The 22,797-nt window shown below is 47.0% G+C and overlaps 2 protein-coding genes across 3 annotated transcripts; one reads left to right on the top strand and one right to left on the bottom strand.

Moving 5' to 3' along the window:
- The first annotated feature begins 645 nt into the window (after positions 1-645).
- Positions 646-8,465, top strand: LOC8029273 (E3 ubiquitin-protein ligase RGLG4). 2 transcript variants are annotated; one of them, XR_006077777.1, is made up of 4 exons: positions 646-1,272; positions 3,649-3,956; positions 5,092-7,534; positions 7,585-8,465. XR_006077777.1 is itself a non-coding variant. In XM_002404171.5 (3 exons), exons 1-3 carry the CDS (start codon positions 1,008-1,010, stop codon positions 5,479-5,481), a joined length of 963 nt encoding a protein of 320 aa, XP_002404215.4. In that variant the 5' UTR covers positions 646-1,007; the 3' UTR covers positions 5,482-8,458. The 2 variants fall into 2 exon arrangements, 1 of the variants encoding a protein (XP_002404215.4); XM_002404171.5 differs by having other exon boundaries at positions 5,092-8,458.
- A 984-nt stretch (positions 8,466-9,449) lies between these two features.
- Positions 9,450-22,741, bottom strand: LOC8029277 (putative tricarboxylate transport protein, mitochondrial). Its single transcript, XM_029993647.4, has 7 exons — positions 22,374-22,741; positions 22,166-22,306; positions 20,577-20,784; positions 19,062-19,285; positions 14,297-14,517; positions 13,723-13,796; positions 9,450-12,430 (listed from the first exon to the last, which is right to left on the bottom strand). Exons 2-7 carry the CDS (start codon positions 22,287-22,289, stop codon positions 12,316-12,318), a joined length of 966 nt encoding a protein of 321 aa, XP_029849507.1. The 5' UTR covers positions 22,290-22,306; positions 22,374-22,741; the 3' UTR covers positions 9,450-12,315.
- Between the last annotated feature and the right edge of the window lie 56 nt (positions 22,742-22,797).

Genomic DNA, 22,797 nt, shown 5'->3' with positions numbered 1-22,797 from the left:
AGATATGCATACATGGGGGAATCGGTGGCCGAGTGGGCTAGCGCACACCAGCTCGGAGCACGTGGAGCGAAAGCTCGCGCCACAGAACCCAGGGATCCTGGGCTCAATCCCCACCCCTGCCCGTTTCAATCTGGATGAGCATCGTACCGGCGTGCGGTCGTGTATCACTACTGCGTGGTGCACGTTAAAGACCCCAGGCTAGCGGTTGTACTGCACTGGCTAAATTGCCCATCTACAGCTGGGAGACTCGTCGCCCCTGTGAGACAGACCAAGTTCAAGGCTGTATAAGCATACCACACAACCCCCCCCCCCCCCCCCCCCCCCCCCACCAATATGCATACATTACAATATGCAATACACATCATGAATGCATACAAGCCTTGTGTGTGTATGGGTATAGTCTAGTCTAGTATGGGCGGTAAATGAAATTTGAACAAAGGTAAGCACGCAGGTGAGCTGATGAAAACTTGACTTAATTTAACCTGATCAAGGAAAGTTAAAGCATACATATAAAAGAAAGGGACAACACGCAACGTCTCCGTGTTGTCCCTTCATTTTTTGTGTTTCTTTTCATATCCTGATTCCTGTCTCGGATGAAACGGTAAAACTATGTTAAACGTTTTTTATTATTATACATACAAACTAGATGGCGCTACCCGCCGTTCAATTCAACGAGTAACATTCAATTTTATTAGCTATTCATCTACTGCAACGTTGGTATCGCTAGATCAGGCTGGATTTCAATTCAATGGAGAAATGGAAAAAATTATCATGTACGTCGCGCGACGTCCTGGTACGTCGTCTCGTCCCTCTCCTCTGATCGCACTCAAGACCAGCGCTGTTTCAAAATGTCATCCGTGAAAGTGCCAAGCATGCATGCCCCCAAAATCGTGAACAATCTATCGGCGGGTCATTTGCTCTGATTATGCGTTCGCTCCGCGCGATCGGCGAGCAGCTGTGAACGCGTTGGCGCTTGCTTGTTCACGTCGTACTCCACCGACCCGGCGATGGAGGCCCTGCTGTGCTTCGTGGTGGCCACGCTGGTGTTCCTGCTCCTGTTCGACTACTACTGCCATCAGCAGGAGAGCCAGGAGCGGGCGCCCGTGCGCTCGGCCAGCTGCGACGACGCACCGCCCGTCAAGACGAGTCGCTACTACTCGACCAGCCTCTTCGCCATCCTTGGACTGTCTCGCGAGGAAGTGTACGACTTCGCCGCCTTCAGGGACCGATTCCACACCTTTTCGGAAGTGAGCACGGCCATGCGCAGGGCAGGTTGGTGACTTGTTCTCGGCGGTCCCCCGTCGCTTTGGGGCGAAGCCAGCGCACTTGGTGTGTGCATATGCGTAGAGTGGTGCGTCGTGGCAAACAGGCAAGACATATGAAAGCGGTCCACACTATAGTCCACAAAGGGCCGCGCTCCGTGGTGTTGTTGTCACATGCCTCGCTTCGACGCTCTTATTAGCACACCTGACCAGTAGTTTTCACCGCTCATCGAGCTGTGCTGTGCACTGTGAGCCCCCAGCATTACGTAGGCGGCGCCACCATTCCTTGCATGCTGGCACCATATCTTACCATTGTGTTGTGCTATAGGGGTGGTCTGGGGCATAGGCATTCAGGCAGCATGCAGGTCTCCAAAGTTTGTGAGGCTTTTTCAGAGATTGTAGTGCCCAACCCTAAGTTCTAGAAATCTGACAGTCTGTATCTGAATGCAATTTAAGTAATAGCGAATTTCAGGCAAGGTTTGAAACTATGAGGCGATCAGTCCGCGGCAAGGAGACTGCTGCAAATCTGTCTTTCCTTTGATAACAGGAAAGACAGATTCTCACGGAAAAAGGTTAGAGGCTTGCAATGCAGGGAAAAATAACCACAACCATGTACGAAATGGCAACACCGGGAAACGGAACAAATGGTCCCAGAACAAATGGACCCGGAACAAATGGTCCCGGAACAAATGGTCTCGGAACTAATGGTCGCAAGTACAGACTACGAAAAAATGTTCCCAGATAAATATCGCCGATTTGGCTTTGCGTTTTCGGACAAATCCAATAAATTCCACTACAACTCGCCGAATTTCGAGGCTGCCGGTTGCACGAACTCGACCGATTCTTATATTTTTCTGGGAAGTTTAGAAATGTTTTGCGCTATGAAAACCTAATGCACCTATAAAGGCATCGAGCTCCGCTCGTTATGTGTGCCACCACCATGCGTCATGACGAGATGGAAGTAATTAGAGTTTTACTGCTTCAACAGGGGAGGCACTCACTTGATCGAATGACGTATTAGCAAACGCCTACGTTTCACCGAATGACACTTTAGCGAATAGTTGGCCGCCGCGAAGCGTCGTTTACGGGTGAGCCAAGTGGGTTCACATTTTTGTAACGAGCCACAGCAGATTGTCGCCACGAAGCGGCGTAAGCGCAGTGCGGGGAGGGGGGGGGGGGGGGGGGGGACATGCACCCCCGTTATTTGCTAAAACGTCGATTCGTTCAAATTTAGCTGTTCGCTGAAACGTCATTCGCTCATGTAATATGGACTAGGAGTACTTATTTTTCGTTTCAAAAGACCCTACTGATATCATAAATATTCTAAAGCCCTTTTTATGAAAATTGTAATAACTCCTATAATATTGTATAAGGTCTCTAACTTGACAGTTATGAGATAACTGTTGGACAGTATTCAATTTAAAAATATTTTGACGATTTTAAACAAAATGAAGTTCAATATCCGACCACTTTCTTCGAATTAACCGGCCTAAAAATATAGACGAGATCCTTCATTCCACCAGGAAATCACTGATTACATAACGGATGAAGTATATTGCATGGCATATCTTAGTTTCAAAACAATCCTCTGACGGGACCATTTTTTCTTACCTTGAAATTCAGACCATAAGTTCTGGGACCATTTGTTCCGGGACCGTTTGTTCCGGGACCATTAGTTCCGGGACCATTAGTTCCGGGTCCATTAGTTCCGGGACCATTAGTTCCGGGACCATTTGTTCCTACACCCGTCAACACCGGTATTCCTGGGGAAGCTCGCTTTTTAAAAATAGGGTGGTTCAAGTCACCAGGCTCGATCAAAAATGGACCGCAAAAATCGACGCTTACATGTAGCCATCTAAACTTTTCGTCAAAGGTGTAATTCACAGGTTGGTTTTTTCTTGCAAAATTACAAAGCATAGCTCTCTTTCTGTAAAAAATAAGGCCAAGGAACTTTTGCCAGGGTCTATGGCGGGCAGCAACGCAGATGACCAAGTCCAGTAGCTGGGTGTGCTTGGCGTCCGTATTGATAGTTGGCGTCGGGAGCAGAGTCTGAAGGTGCAGCCGACCAGCGAAAGATAGCAGACGACACGCAGACGGAATCCGTTGGCAGCAAAAGTGCTGCCGTTATGCAGACGCATTTTTTTACTTTAAGTTTTGCTTTTATTGTTCGCATTTATTTTTTAACCGAAGGTTCATCTCAAATGGATTATGTTCATTTTAATAAAAAGAGGTGGTCGTGATAAGGAGCGCTGTGTTATTCCTTTGCCAAAAGAGCACTGATGACACGTTAGCTTTTAAGTTGTCTGACCACAACGTCACTGCAGTGTGCCTATATAATTCTTAAAATTCACCACCCCGCCATTTTGGCCCCCAACCTCTGCATCAGGGCTGCCGGACATCCACGTCATTGTGGGCATCGACTTCTCGGCCAGCAACGAGTGGCAGGGGCGCAAGACATTCCGCGGCGAGAGTTTGCATGCGCTGAAAGGGAGCAACCCCCACAACCCGTACCAGCGGGCCCTGGCCTCCCTGGGGGCCGTGCTGACCCCCCTGCTGCACGGAAACCCCATTCCGGCCTTCGGCTTCGGCGACTCCGCCACCAAGGACACGGCAGTTTTCCCGCTCATCGAGTCTGGCACGCCCTGTCTGGACTTCAACGACCTTATGTGTGCCTACACGCACACGGCACAAAAGGTGGGTGCACATGTAGCGGCCGTCACTGGGCATCACGGAGTTAATATATTATGTAAGGGTGCGCAAATAGTGGTTTGAATCGAATAGCGCAGTGTTGTCTCTAGCTTCAACACTGTTAAAAAAGCCAGTTGTATTGATGTTTCCTTTCACCGTAAATGCTATGAATGATGCAGCGCTAATTCGATTTGAACCGCTATTCGCACATCTCCAATAATGATCTCAAGAAAAAGGTTAATGACATTCTGGCTGCTTTAGAACGGCAATGCATAGACATCAATGGTCCCAGTGGGTGGTCCAGATGGGCCCATATTGCCACGTGCGCAGCTATCCAAGGAGGCAGCGCACTTGGCTTTCACACAGATGGCCGGGGTTCGAATCTCACTCCTGCAATTGTCGTTTTTTTTCTTTCTTTACATAAGTAGAAGATTCTAGAACGTTTAAGAGCCATTTAGCCTGTTCATGCCCTAAATGTATACTTCCAGAATGAACGAGGTAGAATGTTCTAGGCTCCCAGGAAAGGCTCAAAAGAAGCCATGCTGTACATAGTTGGTCTTTCGCCAGCGCTCAGCTCTGCGTTCACGCCGACATTCAACGCCCGTGATGCTGTGTTATTTACCGTTATTCTGTTCTACTTTTGTTTTGGCACAAGTTCGCTGCATTGAACATTCAGTTTCTTTTGTTATTTATTGCCTCATCAATAGTCATTTGTGACAATATCGCTGCCAATGCCTTAACATACATAAATCTGCAGCAAAACATCACTTTAAAGTCTGTACTGACCTATTTTCTAGTTTACTTTGCAAGAAAACATTGGCGTCGTGCATTGTATAAAAGTTGACAAGCGCTCCAGCAACTTCCATTTATTGCGGCAAAACGAGCACACTTATCCTGCCGTCTGCTTCTTACGCTTTTTCGTTGCTCTCTTTCGTTCTTTCTCTAGAAACCAATAATGTCGGCACCCACGATTTGTTGCATTCAGCTCCCGTCTTTACCCCCCCCCCCCCCCCCCCCGCCGGACAGTTTCCGCCGAGAAAGAACAATGCATTGTTGCGCTTATTATGTTTATATGAAGTGACCCCTTTAAGGAAAGGCCCTCGTCAGTGAAGCCTGCCCCCCGCAATCCTGCCGCACGCAGGTGCAGCTGAGCGGACCTACCAGCCTGGCCCCACTGCTCCAGAAGGCTCAGGAGATTGCCGCCCACAGCCGCGAGTTTCACGTGGTCCTGGTGCTCACGGACGGGCAGCTGGACCCTGCCGGGGAGGCCTCCTCCCGCCGGGCTGTTGTCTCCTGCTCCCAGCTGCCGCTCTCCCTCGTGCTGCTCGCCCTCGGGGACGGCCCCTGGCCCGCGCTGCAGCGTTGGGATGACGAGCTGCCCGAGCGGCGCTTCGACAACCTCCAGCTTGTGCGCCACGCCGAGGTGACGCGGGGCTGCCGCAACCCTGATGCGGCGCTCGCGCTCCACGCCCTTATGGAGGTGCCTGACCAGTATCGCGCGGCCGTGCAGCTGGGACTACTCAAGTCTTGATTCGGCACGGCTAAAGCCCCTTGACGCACTTGCGTTTGTCTCGCGAGTAGCAGTGCACCGGGCCCATGCCACTCTCGTGCGGCACTGTGAAGGAAATGGCGGCTAGGCACCAAAACGAGCGACTCTTGGAAATGAATGGTGGCGGAGCACTCGCGCTCCCGTGGCCCATTTATTGACCCTTCCCATAACGATGGTTTACAGTACTTGTAAGGAACGCCAAGCGTGAATTTTACCGAGGAGCTTTAAGTCTGGCAGCCAGATGATGGCCAGTTCAATGAATTCGAGGCAAAGCGCTGGCCTATGGATCCCCAGGTGGCAGGTTCAAATCCCACCCGAAGTGCCCGCAATCTGACGGGGTCTTACTGCAGAGAAGGCAACGGGTAACTGAGATTTCGGTTGTACGTCAAAATATCCTTCGGACCTCTGCTGGAGCGTGCCAGGTGCCCTTCGTCGATTCGACACAAACAAACCCTCAAATTTGACTTTTGGCCGGACGGCCTCCTCCAGAGATCGCGGAAACGCGCCTTGTGCCGTCCAGGATGTCGCCGACTGTTGTCTGCTTTTGGGGTGCATACGCAAGGTTACATTTCTGCCCCGTGGTTTTCTTCTCTACTGTTGTAAGGTCAGTAGAGATTTGGTTGCTTCCTTGAATCTCGTGGCCATTAACTTATTACTTGAGATTAGTATGCGATTGCTGCACCCGGTTTGCCTACCTGAGTCTGCTTTTGTCACAAATTGCTCATCCGGTTACATTTTTTGTCACAAATCGCGCGTCTGGTTGGTCGAGAGGCCGTCTGGACGGTGCCTCGTCTGACAACGAGCACAGTGTCTTTGTTTACGTAGCGAACCGACAAAGACCAGTTTTTCCCGTTTTGGGGTTGCACCGGGACTGTTGCCTGCTTTTGTGGTGTGCCGAATTTCCATTTCATGCTTCCTTGCAGTGGTCCTCTCCTTGACTTCCGGCTAGTCTTACTTCAAGCACTTTCCAGAGTCGCACCCCAGCTTTGGGCGGTGCTTTACGAGTTTCTGTCGGGCACGACTCGACAAACGAGCGTAAAGGGTTGTGAACGAAATCAAAGAATCTCATCAACCATTTTTCAGGTTTGGCAGCTGATATCTGCTTCTGCACTACCTTACCTTTCTGGTCACCGTTGGCCAGCACACACCCTGAATACCGTCGTAGGAGATGAGACGCCAAGGCGGCCTCGATTGTGGGTGGGGGATCGCGCAGCTTTTTGCCGTTGGAATATAAAACTCGGCACTAGCGAAGACTATTTGCAAGTAGCTCAATTACTTACCTTTTTTGCCTTAGAGCTATTTTACACTCCTTGCACACCAACACGCGGCCCTGACGTCACGCCACTGCGGTGGCACTGCTGTTGGCAGGGCGCATGCGCAGATGCTTCACTTCACGCGAATCTGGTTCCTGCGCACGCACAGTGCCCACACATCGTGCGGAAACTCCACGTTTCCCACACTTCGGGGGGGCTTGTTTGTAAGCAGCGCATTGGCCTATAAAATGGCTTTGCCTGGCCGGTTACAGCGGCATATGCTGTGGGATACGATGGTAGTGTGGCATGTCAGCCAATTGTAACGCTACCTGGTTATTATGCCCACCTCTCGGCAGCTCAATTCACAAACTTAATGATGCACAGTCACAGCTCCATTCTGTTTGCCTGGGAACTGACCTGACCACAGTCCTCTAGAAAAGAAATTTAAGCACCATACTCGATGGGCCGGCTGCTTACGCTGCCATCCATAGGTTCTTTTCAGAGCCGTGAAAGTGAGCTCTTAAATAAGAATGAGGTTACAGTTCCTGGAGCTGAACTGTAATTAAAGTTAGCAAAGTTTTTCCATTCCTGCAAATGTATCTAGTTACAGTCACTTAATTATAAAAAGTAAAACAACATTCCAATTACTACTTTTTTTAAAATCTGTGCTGTGACTGCTGACCAATGTTTCTATCTCCAAGATATGTCGGCACACTTCAGTCTTGATTTGACACTTTGCTTATGGCAGAGACAGCAACAACATGCAAAGTCACAATGCTGAGGTTATTTGAACAGTATTAGCGCACACGTATGGAGAAGAGAGAAGAGACAGGAAAGAGCGCTGAGGTTAACTCGTGAATCTGCGTTTCTTATCAATGCAATGTTCCGAGAGGTAACTGCAAAAAAACCGAGGTACAGCCGCAGTTGGTGACCTGAATACTTATTATTTAACTATTTTATAGCGCGGGATCTTTACGCCTGTCTCGACGACTTCTGCCCCATGGCATGCAATGCTTCGTATGGGACAGAAACTTTTCCAGCCGAGACTCAATCTTCGCCCATTCCACCTTCTCCTCAAGTGATAAACATTGCCACGACAAAGACGGGACTAAAGCGGGCAAACACCGTGCATTCTGTTATTTTGTCACCTGTAGTGGTAGCCCCACCACAACTTGCCATTCCCAGCAGTGCTAATTGCAGGGACAATGTTTCAATCATTGCTTGATGGCATCCAGATGGCATCAACTCACGTGAAAAAGATGGCACACTCAATAACAAGGCAAGGCTCCATAAATAGCCGATTGGGTTGAATAACATGATGTCTTGTAGGTTCTGCTGCACAAGTACACAGGAGAATGCCTCGTGCCATGTTTTCCACGTAGAAACAATCGAGATGCCCCTACAGGAGGATTTTCCGAAGGGATATGCTGTTAACAAAAACGGCACGAGCCAAGTCTGCTTGTTGCATGCAATTATTTCCACTGAAAATCGACTGCTTTATCTAGTGATTTCATTCTCAGAAAGTTCATATTTCTTTGCCCTAACCACTTGGTTAAATGGCATATGGATAGTGGCTGCCACAGCAGAGCCACAGCTCATTCTAGTCAATTATTGACATCTTTTTTAAATCGCTTTCTTAGTGGACTACAGGGCTGCACTGTTAGCTATTACAAGAAATGTCTATTTACAATAATAAAGAAATTTTGTTAGCATCGTTTGTGGCTCAAATCACTCAATACTATTATTATACAAGGTGTCTGTTTTTTTTGTTTTTTTTCCCTTAGTTTTTTTTTAAAAAGCCGTGAAAGCCACATTAATGTGGCTTGTGCAGGTGAGTTATACGACCAGGGGGACGTAATATAAAAAGACAATTGCCGTGACAAGTAGCTTTTTGCTTACTGAACATAAAGGTATTCCGATCAGAAGCTTGCAGAAAGTCATCGGAAACTACTAAATGGGTCAATTTCAGAAAACAATCTCACTTCCCCACACGCCAGAAATCTCCAAAGACTAACCTTTTTTGTGGTTTTCAATGACACTCGGCAAGTAGCTTTCATCATTTTAGCACAAATTTGTAAAGCCTAAAAGAAAACACCAGCATAGTATCTGTAACCTGTCTCTATGTATACATAGGTAGTGTCGAAATGTTGCAAGTGACTGTGTCCAGGCTACTGTCGAGAGTGTGCGTTTATGTATGCGCTAGTGCCCATATCTAGGTAGCTGCGAGACCCTCGGTGTTGAAGCTCAGTAGCACTTGTGCTTCATGAACAGTCAGAATTATATTGAACTGAAACGACCTGTTGAAGAAATGCAATATACTGTTCTTAACTGGCATTGTAGGGCTCAAACTAAACACTTTTTTTTTGTATTTACGTGTGCCGTTTCTTCTTGTAAAAGGTGCTTTTTATGACTTGGATTTATTTTCCTCCCAGACTCCTCTCTTCCCTTTAACGAAACCAACAAGGAAAGGATTCTCTCTTTAGCATCAAATAAATAGCTTACCTGCCTGCCATAGCACAAAGGGGTCACAAGCTTTAGAAAAAGCAAAACGGAAGAAAGAGAAAAAAAATGCTACAGCCAATAGCCATCTTGGCCAGCCGAGTCATGCAGGCATAGTCCCTTTGGTCTCTAAAATGAGGGGGAGAAGGGGGGGGGGGGGGGGGGGGGGGGGGGGGCAAGTTCCCAGAGACAAGCACCAAAAGCAATGCAGCCACTTTATTTTTCCTCCTTCACCATGCGCAACAAACCAGTTTCCTTTACAATTGCAGCCAAGAAACTTGGCATGTTGAACAAGGCGGCAGGCACCGTTACAGAGAAGCACCACACTGCAATCAATATATTACTACAACTACTACCGTAACAAAATAAGGGATCCCCGTGCCCTGTGCCAACACCTAAAATGTAGCTTAGAAAAGACAGTGAGCCCACCTTTATAAAACGAGAATAAAAGCTCTGAAAATGCAACAATCGTGGCTCGCTGGGCACGCTTCTGACGAGAGCCACCGAGAGAGTTTCGGAGAGTATTGCATGCGGCCCCGGATGGCAGACGCGCAAGAAAGCACTCCCTATGGAATGTCTCCCAAAATCCACTGACAAGGTGGGTTTGTGCACATCTAGACTTTAGCAGAAACGGGGCCTCGGAGGGCCCAACTATCGAGACGTTATTTGCGGCACAAATTGGTTTCTTTTTTCGTGCCAAAAAACACCGGTCGAAAATTGGCCGCTCAGGGTCGCTCCGTCGTCTCTCCGTTTCCTCAGTCACGCAGTGCCGACATAGACGGTGCGGAACTCTGAACATTCGAGAAGTGGTGAGTCACCCACGGCACATCTTTGTTAATGAAAATAACACAATCTACAAACCTTTTATGAGCACTAAAACGCAGAAAATGGGTAGATCTAAAGATAACCTGAGTGCACAATTGTGCCGGAGTCGCATTCTCTGGTTTCGGTTAGACTTGTCCGAACGTGCGACTTTTTTGAAAAACTTAATTGGGTATGGTGCCTCGGCACCATATTCTAATACTTCACGTGAAAAAAAAACTACTTACTCTTTTGGGCTGTCAGATACCCTTTAAGCTTGGCTACCCAACGTTATGAAAAGACGGACGAGTAAATGGCTAGCTACTGACAAACACTGCTAGGCTAGGCTGCTGCTTGAAACAGCTTTGATTGTCACAGCGAGGGAATGCTGACCACGGACTTGCACGACACGACACTAGCTAATGCAAAAGTTGCTGAGGGTCCACATCAAAGAGGTGCTCTTGGAGCCGAGTAGCCTGTCTTTCTCCACACCACCCTAGTCGTCGTTGGAATTCAATATGGAAAGCAGATACCGTTACACGAATTGAACTGCTCAGAACCAAATAGGTGGCCCATGTGCCGTGAAGCTACAATATCTCTGCAAAGGAATGGGCAGTCCAGAAAAAAGTTTTTGCACGGAAAAGTTTAGACATTATTCCAACAGTAAAAATTTGGCGAAAGTGGCAACCACTGACCGGTGTCACTTGTGCCCACACAACGCGATGACTAGAGCCGGAGTTAAGCGCAACCTTCCAGAACACATCACAATGTCACGTCCCTACGGAATGCTTCGAAAACAATGCAAGTACCGATGCTGGAAAACAGAATCCTTGAGCCTCAGCTTGGGCAGCATACAAACAGATTCAAGCACCCTCTTAACAGTAATGCACACAAAAAAAGCTCAGATACGGCACAGCCGACGTCAGTATAGTTTAAGCTCATTACAACAGACCTGGTTACAACAGACATTAGGATATAACATACCGATTTGTGAAGTTCGGTTGGTTTTCCTCTGCTTTCCACTGACTCAACTTCATATCTGCATACGGCATAACTCCTCTTACAACAGACCAAAATCTTGGTCAAAATCAAGGTCTGTTATAACGAGCTTAAACTGTATGCCGGTCTGTTTGGCAGTTTCTGCTTCGGAGCACCGAAAGACATTCTTGGAATGCACCAATAATTTGGAATTAATTGCCAACAAGACATCCTTACGTGCTTAAGTAAAAAGTGGCAGGGCACAGTGGCCAAGTTTTTGAGGAACTTGATTATGGCAAACGCGCTGGGCATGTCAGCTGTAGACAACACGAGGGAGCATTATACCTGGCGCTCTCGTTAAGAAAAAGTATCCGACTGCCACTGGAGGATGAGTCACCTAGGAAGCAAAAGCGTCTTTCTACTCTAAGAAAACTGCACCAAGCGGTTGAGAGGAAGCCGCAGAGCACACTCCAAACCCGAGGCCTTTCCCTAGGGAAACATTTGCATGTACAGCAGCAAAAAAACAAAACTTGCAAATGGCACGCTGACGAAATGGATGGCACCAGGAGGAGCGGGGCAATTGCCATTCTCGGAAAAGGCGTGCCGGCTTGCACTTGTCCACGTCAATAGTATGCACGTCCATACCTTTCCCTCTTCGGTCAGTTTTGATTTAAAGAGTGCGTGCCAACGCCAGAGAAAAGAATATTTGACCAAGTAATTCCACCGTTCGACGAGACAAAAGACGCATCTCGAAGTGGCTAGCAAATGGAGGGCAGCAGCTTCGGTTGTGCCTTTGCTACGAAATCACTGGATCATTTGCTAAGCTTTCTTCTGGCATCACGTAAAGGCTTGATCGCCGCGAGCACGCATTGTGCGCATACTTTTATGAGGATTGATACAATGTTTACCAACCCCTTTAAAACGATTAAACACTTGTCATGTGGCTAAAGTTCAGTGGCCTTCGTCATAAGATATTTGTTCAGAAACGATCGGATGCAGCCGAAAGAAATGTAGTATCTGTCCGCATAAAAAGATGCACAAGCATAATGCGTGCCCTGTGCAGGCAAGCCTCAATATGTAGTACCCCGTGGCAGACGTTCTCAAATCCAACAGCTCAGCAAGATTGCTTTGATTCCCGATTCGGACAACATTAGCGCGACGACGACATTAAAATTAAGGACTCTAAAACACAAGCAGCAGATCCCATCCTGCCCCTTACTTCCGCGAAGAACGAGCGAGATCCCGGCGAGGAGCACGCCGACCCGCCCTGGCTCAGAGCACCACTTCAGCTGGTCTTCCAGATCTGGTTGAAAAGGTCCATGAAGGAGTCGTAGATCATGAAGGTGATGGCCACGTCCAGGCAGACTCGACTCAGCCGCGGTATCGTCCCCTTGTAGAACCTGCAGCAAAACGGGGTCACTGTGTTTGGGAACACTGCAAGCATCTACCGCGGCAATCCGACCAGCGTGTCGGCAGCAACTGAATTGCGAAATGGGCTCGTAGTTGCAAGCAGACGAAGCGATGCCAACAAGTATATGCACTGTCATATCCTGAAGCAACAATGGCTTTTAGGCAATATGTGGCGCTTTTTAACAGATTTCTGTTGAAGAGACCACGAAACAATCTTTTTCACCTTGGCATCAGTGCATGGAATGAGCGCTCTATTCTCGTGAAGCATAAAACAGGTATCGGTTTCTACTTATGTGCACAACTGCTTTTCGGGAAAGACATCTATGAGGCTCGCACTCCTCGGTCTCTACAACTGCCCACTTTCCTCTCGATTGGATGGTCACACCCCTTAACGAAACTACCGGGGAGAGGATTCTCCCCCGGCGAGGGATAACCCGCTGAAAGTCGGGATTCACAATGCAACGTGGTTGTGAACCCCAGGAGTAACAAAACACGACAAGAAAGGAAAACAATGCCCTTATTCACTTCTGACAGAAATTACCTGATAACATCCCAGCTGTATGGTATATTTGCTATTCGTGTGTTTTGAACTAAAGTGCTCGCTTGCAAGTGTGCCACTCTCACTGCACTGCTCTGCAGCAGAGACTTGAGAGGTCTCAAAAACACCTTACACCTGCCAAATGCAGCCAAATACTCTTTGAAAGTCCTTGCTATGCCTCAATGACACAAAAATGTTCCTCAAAAAAAAAAAAAAAAAAAAAAAAAGCTGGGAAATTATTTGTTAATTTTAGATTCTTGGTTCACTTGATGCCAGTTGATGACACAAACTAATTGGTGGTGAATTTTAGAGATCAGTCCACAAAAAACGAAGTTATGGACATGGGACGAAAGTGTGAAACGCTTGGATTCCCTCCTTTGGGGATAGGTGAGCACTCACTGGTGTGCGTATGCCACAGGTCCGCTACTGATACTTGCAGGCAACGACGCAGCACTTCTGTTTCGCATCTTCGTCCCAAGATGTTCGTCCTAACATCCACGGCCCAAGGTGCTTTCACATAAAAACCTGCAGCTGACAGCTACCCATTTCCAGTCCACTGCACGTCATACCAAGTTCCTAGTGATGTCCTAACGACATAATTACACGCAGGAGAGAACAGTGATCCCATTCCCTACAACCAGTTTTAGCTGCCATCAGAATGACACACCCAGACACCCTAGAAACTTGCCGAGCACGGTAGAAAAGCAAACATGAAGTGAAGCGAGGCACAAAAACAGGTCTTACGCTGGGAATCCCTCGTGCTTGGCAATCTGAAGCATGCAATCAAAGGTGTTCTTGTACTTGTGGGCATCCAGGCCCTACGAAAAGGGGGCAGAGAGCACAAAGCTTTGAGTACTACAGCCACTGGTATCAGGGTGCACGTCAAAAAAACCGCCACTAAAAGCTCTACCAAGCAGCCCCGTTTTGACCGCGAGGATGGTAACCATTTTGGACGACTTGCCCTGATGGTCCTTTTGTTTCACAGCTATCCAAAGCAATTTCCTCATAATTTTTTCAACAGAAAAGAGCAGACCCATAAAGTTGGAAATGACAAAAAAGAGTAAAGTAAAGCGTTGACATGTTACAGACGCCATCTTGTATAAAAAAAGGGGAAACAATTTTATTAGAGATAAAAATTTATAACTCTGTCTTCGTAGCAAAATTTTCTAACATGTCTTTTTCTATCACTGTTAACGAAAACTTCTTTCATGCTAAATTTCACATGTACGGCTTTGCTCAGCCATTTTGAGTAAAAAAATAAAACATGACTGCTCAAGTGAAGTGGTATCGCCAGAGGACCAAGAGAAGAGGGGCTTGCCTGCATGCGAGTCTTGACCACGTCTATGGGGGTGTTGCCAAAAACGGAAGCGGCCCCGGCCACGGCACCAAACATGCCGACGACGAGTTTGTTGACTGGCTTGTTGGGGTCACCGCCCCGGTACCAGTCCTTGAGGGTCTCCATGACAAAGAAGCGTATCGCCTGGTTGCTGCCCTGCTTCATGATGGTCGCTGTCACCCCTTGATATGTGCCCCTCAGGCCTGCACAAGCAAAAGACTGCCGGTCAGCCGGAAGAGGAACGCAACAGCCGCAATCCGCTTTCCAAGGCACACCAAACGAAATTTGGGCACTTTACCGCACAATGTGTTTTATCTGCCGAATTCCACGGAAAAACCATTTGCCCATTACGTTTAGGTTGTAGACTTTCCCGCTTTAATCGAAAAACACTTATTGCATCCGTTGGTGTCGAAAACAGAAAATCGGTGCAAACGAAAAAACAGATTTCTTGAAATTTTTGTTTCAGCTAGGACCGTTTGTGGAAAACCCTCACCTCTTAAGGGGGCACACCCCCTAGGGGGGTCAACTTTTGAACCCTTGTCTTAAAATTAATTAAATTTACAGGGTAGTCTGGTGGTCATGCTAGAGGGTGTATAAGAAAATTTCAGGTCTGTCCATTAAATGAGAAGGAAATAAGAGTAGCTTCTATCAGCAACACGCCTACGTTGTTTAATTAATCTATCGTCAGAAAACTATTGCGATATTAAAGATTTTTATTTGCTAGATATGTAGCAGAATGCCTAGAGGGTGCGGCTATGGAACATTTTTTCTCTTCTGCAAAATTGGTCAACTTTTTGGTCTTCTGTGCCTTCGACAAAATGTCAACATTTTTTACAAAAGACATCCGTAAAGTGACAAAAAAGTTCCATAGCCGCACTGCTTATTAAATTTCAGTCAGGAAAAGGGAAAAACGAGCTTTTCCTGTTTTGCCATTATCAAATGATAGATTGACTAAAATGGAATTTATACCAAAAAGTGGAACGGAGAAAAATGTGTTCAAAGGGCTCCAAACCCTACCTTTTCTATAGCTTTGGTGGATAGAAAATAATTTATAAAATATTAACTATACAGTGAAAATTAATGAAACTTTTAGGGAATACTCTCTAGATGTTGGTGGATTTAAAGATGTCATTTTTCAAAATCAGCTTTTTTTGCAGAATTTTTTTTTTCTGGGCAGTGTCTCCCCTTAAGACCAGAATTTTTAGATTCCGCTACTTTTTATCACCGATAATAAGCCTCTTCAGCATCCATCCAAGACTAGATTACCGAAGTATGCTAGTACTTTAGAAATAAACAAACACCGAAAAACATCCACCGATTTCCGTTATAAATGAAAACCGTTTCGTCATGTTCCAGCATTACGCAGCATTTAAAGCTGCATATAAAGTATTCAAGCCCATAGGGCCCACTAAATTCGTCGTAAGAAAGACGCCCCAAACGAGAATTGAACGCGCAACCAAGTGACTGTTAGCCAAATATCATAAGTGGCACAGGGGCTCCTAGAGCAACTGCAGAAAGAGAAAGTGCATGAGGAACAGCTGTGCTCCAAAGTGTATGGTTTGCAGTTGGTTGTGCCTCCAATGGCCCAAAATACTGAGAAACAAAATATCTGCCTCATTCTCTCCATCATTCATAGAGTGCTTCACAAAAATTACCCGACCGTGACGACAGGGTCAAGCGACTGTCATAGGACATTCCCTGGTAGCGGAAAATGTGAGACAATGCGTGCTTTCACAATGGCCATGTGCGCGGTCAGAGCACTCCTCAAAACTGCAGGCTAGTGCCCGTGCAAACAGCAGGATTGTGCCCAACCTCTTCTTTCCATTGTATTCATATTTCAAATGTGTCGCCATAGCAGTCTCCGCCAACGAGGGTGCGCTTCGGATGGCTTAATCGTCACTTGTTTTCATGAGTGCTTTGTGCCGTCGCGCAGTTTCCGGCGCAAAGCAGTCGCAGCATGCGTATCACAACCAACAAAGCCTGGTGAAATACATGCAGTCTTAAATTTAGTGCGACGTCTGGCTGAGAATTTGAACAACGTTCTGTCATAAAGTGGTTTTGGTGCAAACCTCCTTTTGAGTGCTCTGGAATGAAATCAAGTCAGCAAAGAAGCTACAATAGCAAATCGGTTGTGCAAAGGCTATTCACAAGACTACCTTGCAAACGGTTGACCTCAGTGTTGCAATTTCGGGTTGCTTTTATGTGCACCCCGGGACTGCGCTGAAACAGCGGCGGCGTGACTGGCATTTCAAAGCAATGAGCTTATTTGCTTATCTTCGCCGGACTGACGTTTTAACAGCAGCGAAAAATACAAGTTGTAGAAGATTTGGTGCATCCGTGCATCTGAAAAGGGTTGTTGCCAACACAGTAGGCTTGTTCTCATTACCTGAAGGCAAAAATTTAGAGAGAGCAGAGAGAGGGATGCTCTGACGCCATATTCCCCTGCATCTAGCTTGATTCACCTTCAAACAGAAAGCTTTTCTCTTCCTTACACGCGACATTGTAATGACCAGCACCATGGCTTGAATCCAGTCATGGGCACGTTACCAGTAAAAAGTAACAGTGTTACCGTTACCTAGGGGGGATAAGTAACTCTATAGTTACAGTTAGTTACTATGAAAACAGTAATGCCGTTACCTTCTAGTTAGAGTACAAAAATTGGACAAAAGAAATCGCAAACCAAAGCAATAATTTTTTGTTTGTTACTCTATAGTGAGAAAAAAGGTAAACTGAGAAATTAGAAAAACTCAAACCGAAGAGTTTCTTTTTTACGTCATTCACCATTTCAGAATTTTGATGCACATAATTTATTTGCAACAACCGTTATAACTTAGAATCAACTGATTTTCAAAAATTGTCATTGGCCCGCACCAGTGAACGTTTTCGTTTATTTTTCACTCCAAAACAAATGAGGACGCAGATGGTCACATAATTACCTTATGGGATATACTCGGAAGCAGGCCTAAACATAGCACGTCAAGTAGCTTCGAAAGAATATAAAGGGAAAGAACACGAAGTGAGGCCTTCTGGTGCTCTGTGTGACCACTGCAGCATCTGTGTCCGAAACGCCAACTGTGGAAGACTAGTCCGTATGCACGCATAAAAAACCAGCTGCTTCTCCCACTTAAGACACGTGTTTTCCAGCAAATCGCTTCAGCTGGTGCACTGCATAGGTTCCACAACAAAGTGCCCTTCTATTGGGGTGTCTCTAGAGTTCCCGTGTAGGCTCCCTGTGGGAGCCAGAGTTGCGCATTCATCCCTGTAGCGCAGTCTTTTCTGCATGGCATGTTGATCCTGTTCCTCATGTGACTGAATTCGGCGAATAGCAGCGCTGCGCATTTGAGGCGTGTGGCGCACTGAAAAGCAGGGGAATGTATGCCGGGGAGTGTGCAACGTCTACTTTCCTGCATGGCATTTGATCCGGCTCCTCACGTGATCGGATCTCAGCGAATAGGGGCGACGGCATGTGGAAAACAGACGCACAACTCTGGCTCCCGTAGGGAGCCTATACAGGAACTCTAGGTGTTTCTTGAGGCTGTCAACGAAAAAGGCAATTACACTTGAACCTGCCTTCATGTTTACTCAAGCAGCTCGAAAAGAATGAATAAGGTAAACAAGCGCCAGCTTTCTGCACAATATGGGGACGGCTTCCTTGAAAACTAATAGGGAAAAGGAAACGGCGACCGGCTAGGTGCAAAAACGACAGCACAGACATATCCAACAAAGGGGAAGGGAGAGGTGGTGTGGGGGGTGTGGACACAGCGCAGACGAAATACTCGGAGACATATCGCACGACCAGCGACACCCACAGATGGTCCCTACAAGAGAAGAGCGAGTCGAAGTCGGTGAAACAGACATTGTTTGCCATCACAGGCGCCGCTTCCTTTATCTCCCGGTTTCGTGCTGACTGGTCCGTCGTATATTCTCGGCCGTGGGCGAAACCAGGCAATTTTTCGTTTGTTCGACACGCTTCTTGTTTGTTTGTTTTTATGTTAGCGAGGAGTTTCGAGAAACATACTTCAAGATGGCAATTTCACCATGTATGCCGCAGTGGGCTCTAAATTATATACCATAAAATACCGGGCAAGCGCCCACTCAAACTTTGGAGATAATCGCAAAAAAAATGGGGGATGGGCACTTGTCCAGTCATCAATTTTACATATAAAAATACTGTGCGTATTTTCTCAGATCTTATAAATTTGGTAATGGGCGCTTAATGTGGAATGGGCGGATGCGCAGTATTCCATGGTAGTAAAAAGAAATAACTAATGGCCTTAACAATTAGTTACCCAATAAAAAAGTAACACTGTTACAGTTACAAGTTACCAGTACTAAAGAGTTAAAAGTTACCGAAAAAAGTAACTAATTAACGGTAACTCATTAATAGTAACTAGTTACTGCCCAAGACTGCTTGAATTCAATGCAAATACTGGGCAAGTCAAACAGCTCTTATCTCGGGCTGATCGGCTGCCCTCATCCATCTAAAAAAGACGGCAGATAAAACGGGCTCATAGGTGGCCGTATAATCGCTGGGAAGCACTTTTTTTTTTTTCTCTCTTTTCTCAATGACATATATTTATTTACAAGAAAAGGACTTTGATGACCAGCTTGTCGCCAACCCATCATTAGTTTCAATTTTTTTTTAGCTTTCCAAATTGTTCCACAAACTGGGCATTCCCATTGTCCCCCCTCCCCGCCCCTCCCCTCCCCCCACGGGAAAGAGAGAGAGAGCACTAAACGCACTGACCCTCCGTGCGGACGATCTCGCGCACGCCATGAAAGAACCCCTTGAAGCGTGGGTTGGGCGAGGCCTGGTCGTTGATGAACTTGACCTTCACCGTCTCCATGGGGGTGACTGCCAAGATGGCTTCCGAGACGCCAGCCCCAAGACCGCACAGCATCCGCTTCACCGGCGAAAGGTTGCCGCGCTCGTCCACGCTACGCTTCTTGAGTGCCTCAAACGCCCCAAACCTGTCGACGACGTCAAACACGGGTAAATCGCCCTCAAAGTATAGCTTAATCACACTAGCTATAGTCTGTGATGGGTTAAGAGTGCGGGAGTCCTCCCACTTCAGCAGAGTGACGCTGGAGAGGAGAGTAAACTCGTCTCCTCCCCAGCATCATCATCTTGAACACATATGTTTTCATGAATATGGGTTGTAATGAATGCCCCCTGGTGCATTATTCTTCTTGAGCTCAAAGGCATATAAATATAATGATAAGACTTAATTCAGGCTTTTGACTCTTGGCTGATGCAGCAAAAGGCATGCTAATGCTGGTGGTAATGTGAAGAGATAATACATTGCTTTGTAACCTGCTCACTTCTAGAGAAGGGATTTTTGCTGCTTGTCATAAGCTTAGTGGGGAGAGAGTCTAGTTAGGTGTGGCTCAATTGAGGCATTCTAAATTTGCCAGAAATAAATTGAACCAGCTTTTTTTCAGCGAGCTTAAGCCAATAGCTACCCTTTTAGTAAAACAAATCACATATGACCAATGAATATCCAAGTTTAGACTCTATGAATGTATTCAATGGCAGAAGCTTAATGTTACTGGCCAGGTATTTCCACATTGGAGGTCTCCAAGCTATTACACATAAGCACCTAAAAGCCTCTACGGTAAAGACAGATAAAGCAATGAAGCACGCTTGTCATACTGGAGAAGCCATTTCTAATTCTAACGTAGCACATATACTTAAAGAAAAACAAAAAACTGGAGTTGGCAGATGAAGAAGGGAACTAACACAAACTGTCTCAATTTTGAGAAGTTTAGTTTGTCCCCTTCGCTCTTTTTTCTTTTTTAAGCTCTGTAACATCAACAAGCTTGCCTATTTACTTACTCTTTCTGCACATACTTGTTTAACATTTTTTTTTTTTAAAGAAATCACTTACCTATGAAGAGGTTCTACTGTACAAACAAGCCTTCCAGTTTATGTAACACATTGTATAACATATTGAAAAAAACAGAGCCGCAATAAAACAAACACTCCTTTTAATGCCACACTTCTCGGTATACCTGGGCAACCGGGCACATGGAGAAGAACAACATGAAAGAACACAACGAAAGACAGTGCACAAAAGACTGGACAAAGAGGAGGAATACACAATACAAACAGGTGGTCTGTGTGTGCTCTTTCTCTTAGACACATTTCATTTGTGCTGTTTTTCATTAGGTCTAACTGTCACCAACTCACGCAGCTTACAACCTTAAACCAGAAAGCAGCTTATCCATGTCGTGCATGCACCGAAACATGTCTAACACTCACCTGACAGCAGACTTTGGAACCGACCCGTAGACGAGAACACTGAGGCCCCGATAAAGACCAGTGACGCCATGGCCTTTGACCGTCTGGCGGACGACGTCCATGATACCGTTGTAGCGCCGCTGAGCAGACCGTTCATCCAGCTGAAGCTGAGTCTTCACATATTCGGTAGGGAAGGTGATGCAGATCTCTATGCCTCCCGTGATGCCACCTGCAAAGCCAAGGTGCTCAGCATCACTCCAGGGTTGACCGATCGACCCCCAAGGGCCCTGCCGCCATCCACTGTCGGTGGGGATGTGGCTGCCCCGATATTCACAATTTAGGGAAAAACAATGGGGCAACGACTTGCGAAAAGTCATCTGCTTTTTCTTAAACGTGCTGGGTCTGCCCATGAAAACTTCCAGCGATCTTTCTATGGCAGATGAATCAACCACGCAACGCAAGATGCTAAACCTCAGGCAGTGGCGTAGCTAGGGGGGAGGCTTATAGGGCTCCAGCACCCCCGAAACCCAGCCAACCCTATTATATATACCTGCACACATACACTAGCAATTGTTTGCACATGAGGGGGATTTCCTGAGAAGCCATTGCACGGAACTGAAAGCTCTAGCATCTTCCACGAGCTATTAAATCAAATAGCCAGTCACTCTCTACCACAAAGCATGTTTCCCTACTACTCAAAATATTTAAAAAATTGCTCCTAATTTTTAATTTAGGTAACATACTGCGCTCAAATTTACATTCCGGCCCTCATTGCCGGGGCTACCTTCTAGTGAGCTTCGAAGTTCTGGAATGCGATTTAAGTGTGAGAAAGACAGCCTGGACATTTTCTCAGTCAGTCCTGGCACATTTAAAATGCATAGCTTCAAACAGTTGTATGAAAATAGTTTTTAAGCTCAGACATTCCTGATAGAGCAATCGGCTTGCCTAACTTTGTGAGATGGAGATGTCTTGGGGTCGTTCGGGGCGTCGTACTCATTCTCGTCATTCTGCTTTATTTATATCAAGGTGGCAAAACTGAGATGCAAAGATATATAACTGCGTGTTTGCTTATTGTTTTTCTCTTGCTCTTCCGAAAGAAGGCAGATCCACAGCAGGCTTTCCCCTCGGGCTGAACAAGCGCCCTAAGCAATGCAGATTGCATTTCATCAGGGGGAACGCCGTGTTTCCCCGTCAGGTAACCGGACTCTGAGAGGCCTTGAGGTTCAAGCGGTTCAAGGTCTTCAACAGCTGCTCCCGATCGACGCCGGTGTCGTCAGGTCGCCCGACAAACACGGTCCTTCGACCGCCAAAGCATTCGCCACGAATCCGCAAAGTCATGTCCATAACTGACAAGCAGCTGCTGGTGGCGCGACAGATAATAAGGTGACACGCGATCCCAGATAAAAGCAGGCTGCGATATAGCCGCCAGTTCCTCGCGATTCGGAGCGGAGGAAGGCAATTAATTAGTATAAGAAGGTCTCTCACAAAAAAAGAATACCCGAGGAAAAGCCGCGGGGCATTTGCATAGGCGTCAACAACAAAAATCCGGCCGAACGATCGTTTGCAGGGGTGGTAGTGGTGGAGAAAAGTCGAGATTATGGTTCACTAACCGGCAACGATTCCTTTGGTCGTCTTTTGCGACGGGAGAAAAGACGATGCCGACAAGGCTGCGCCACTTGTCAGCATGCTGGGCCGGCCGAAAGGGCTGCGAAATTTCGCTCCGTCCTTGTCCATGGCGACGACTTTCTCAGCTGTGCGAAATTAAATGTGGTTCAGAGATTCGAAAGGTACTTCGCAAACGCTGACGACTGCACTTACCCGAGCAAGAGGAAAAATAAACAGCGATCCGCCGCACCAGCACCGGTCTCAGTACCGGCAGTTCCACAGACCAGCCGCGTTTCCTTTAGGCTCTCAAGCGCTGGGGCTCGGACAGCTTCCGCGGCTTCGGTGCTTCTGCGGGCACTTCGGCACCTCGGGCGTTCAGGCCGTTCGGGCTTCGGAGATTCGGGGCTTCGGGGAAAAAGTTGTTGGGCCAAGCCCCCGGAGTGAACCAATGGCGTGGCAGCTTTCTGTCTTTAGTGCGTAGAGGTCTGCTCGGTGGAGAACATCGCCTATCAACAAAAAAGAAAACGATCGCGAAGGGTGCGTGACGAGCGTTCCCTACTGAGCAGACGACGCGTCCGTCCGAAGATCAACGCCAGCCATGCTACACCGAATGTGCAGGTTTTGTTACTGGAATTTA

Source organism: Ixodes scapularis, unplaced genomic scaffold (assembly GCF_016920785.2).
Source record: "Ixodes scapularis isolate PalLabHiFi unplaced genomic scaffold, ASM1692078v2 PGA_scaffold1__304_contigs__length_218370807, whole genome shotgun sequence".
Classification (NCBI taxonomy): domain Eukaryota; kingdom Metazoa; phylum Arthropoda; class Arachnida; order Ixodida; family Ixodidae; genus Ixodes; species Ixodes scapularis.
Note: the sequence above shows the minus strand (reverse complement) of the source record. Positions and strands in the feature narration are given on the sequence as shown.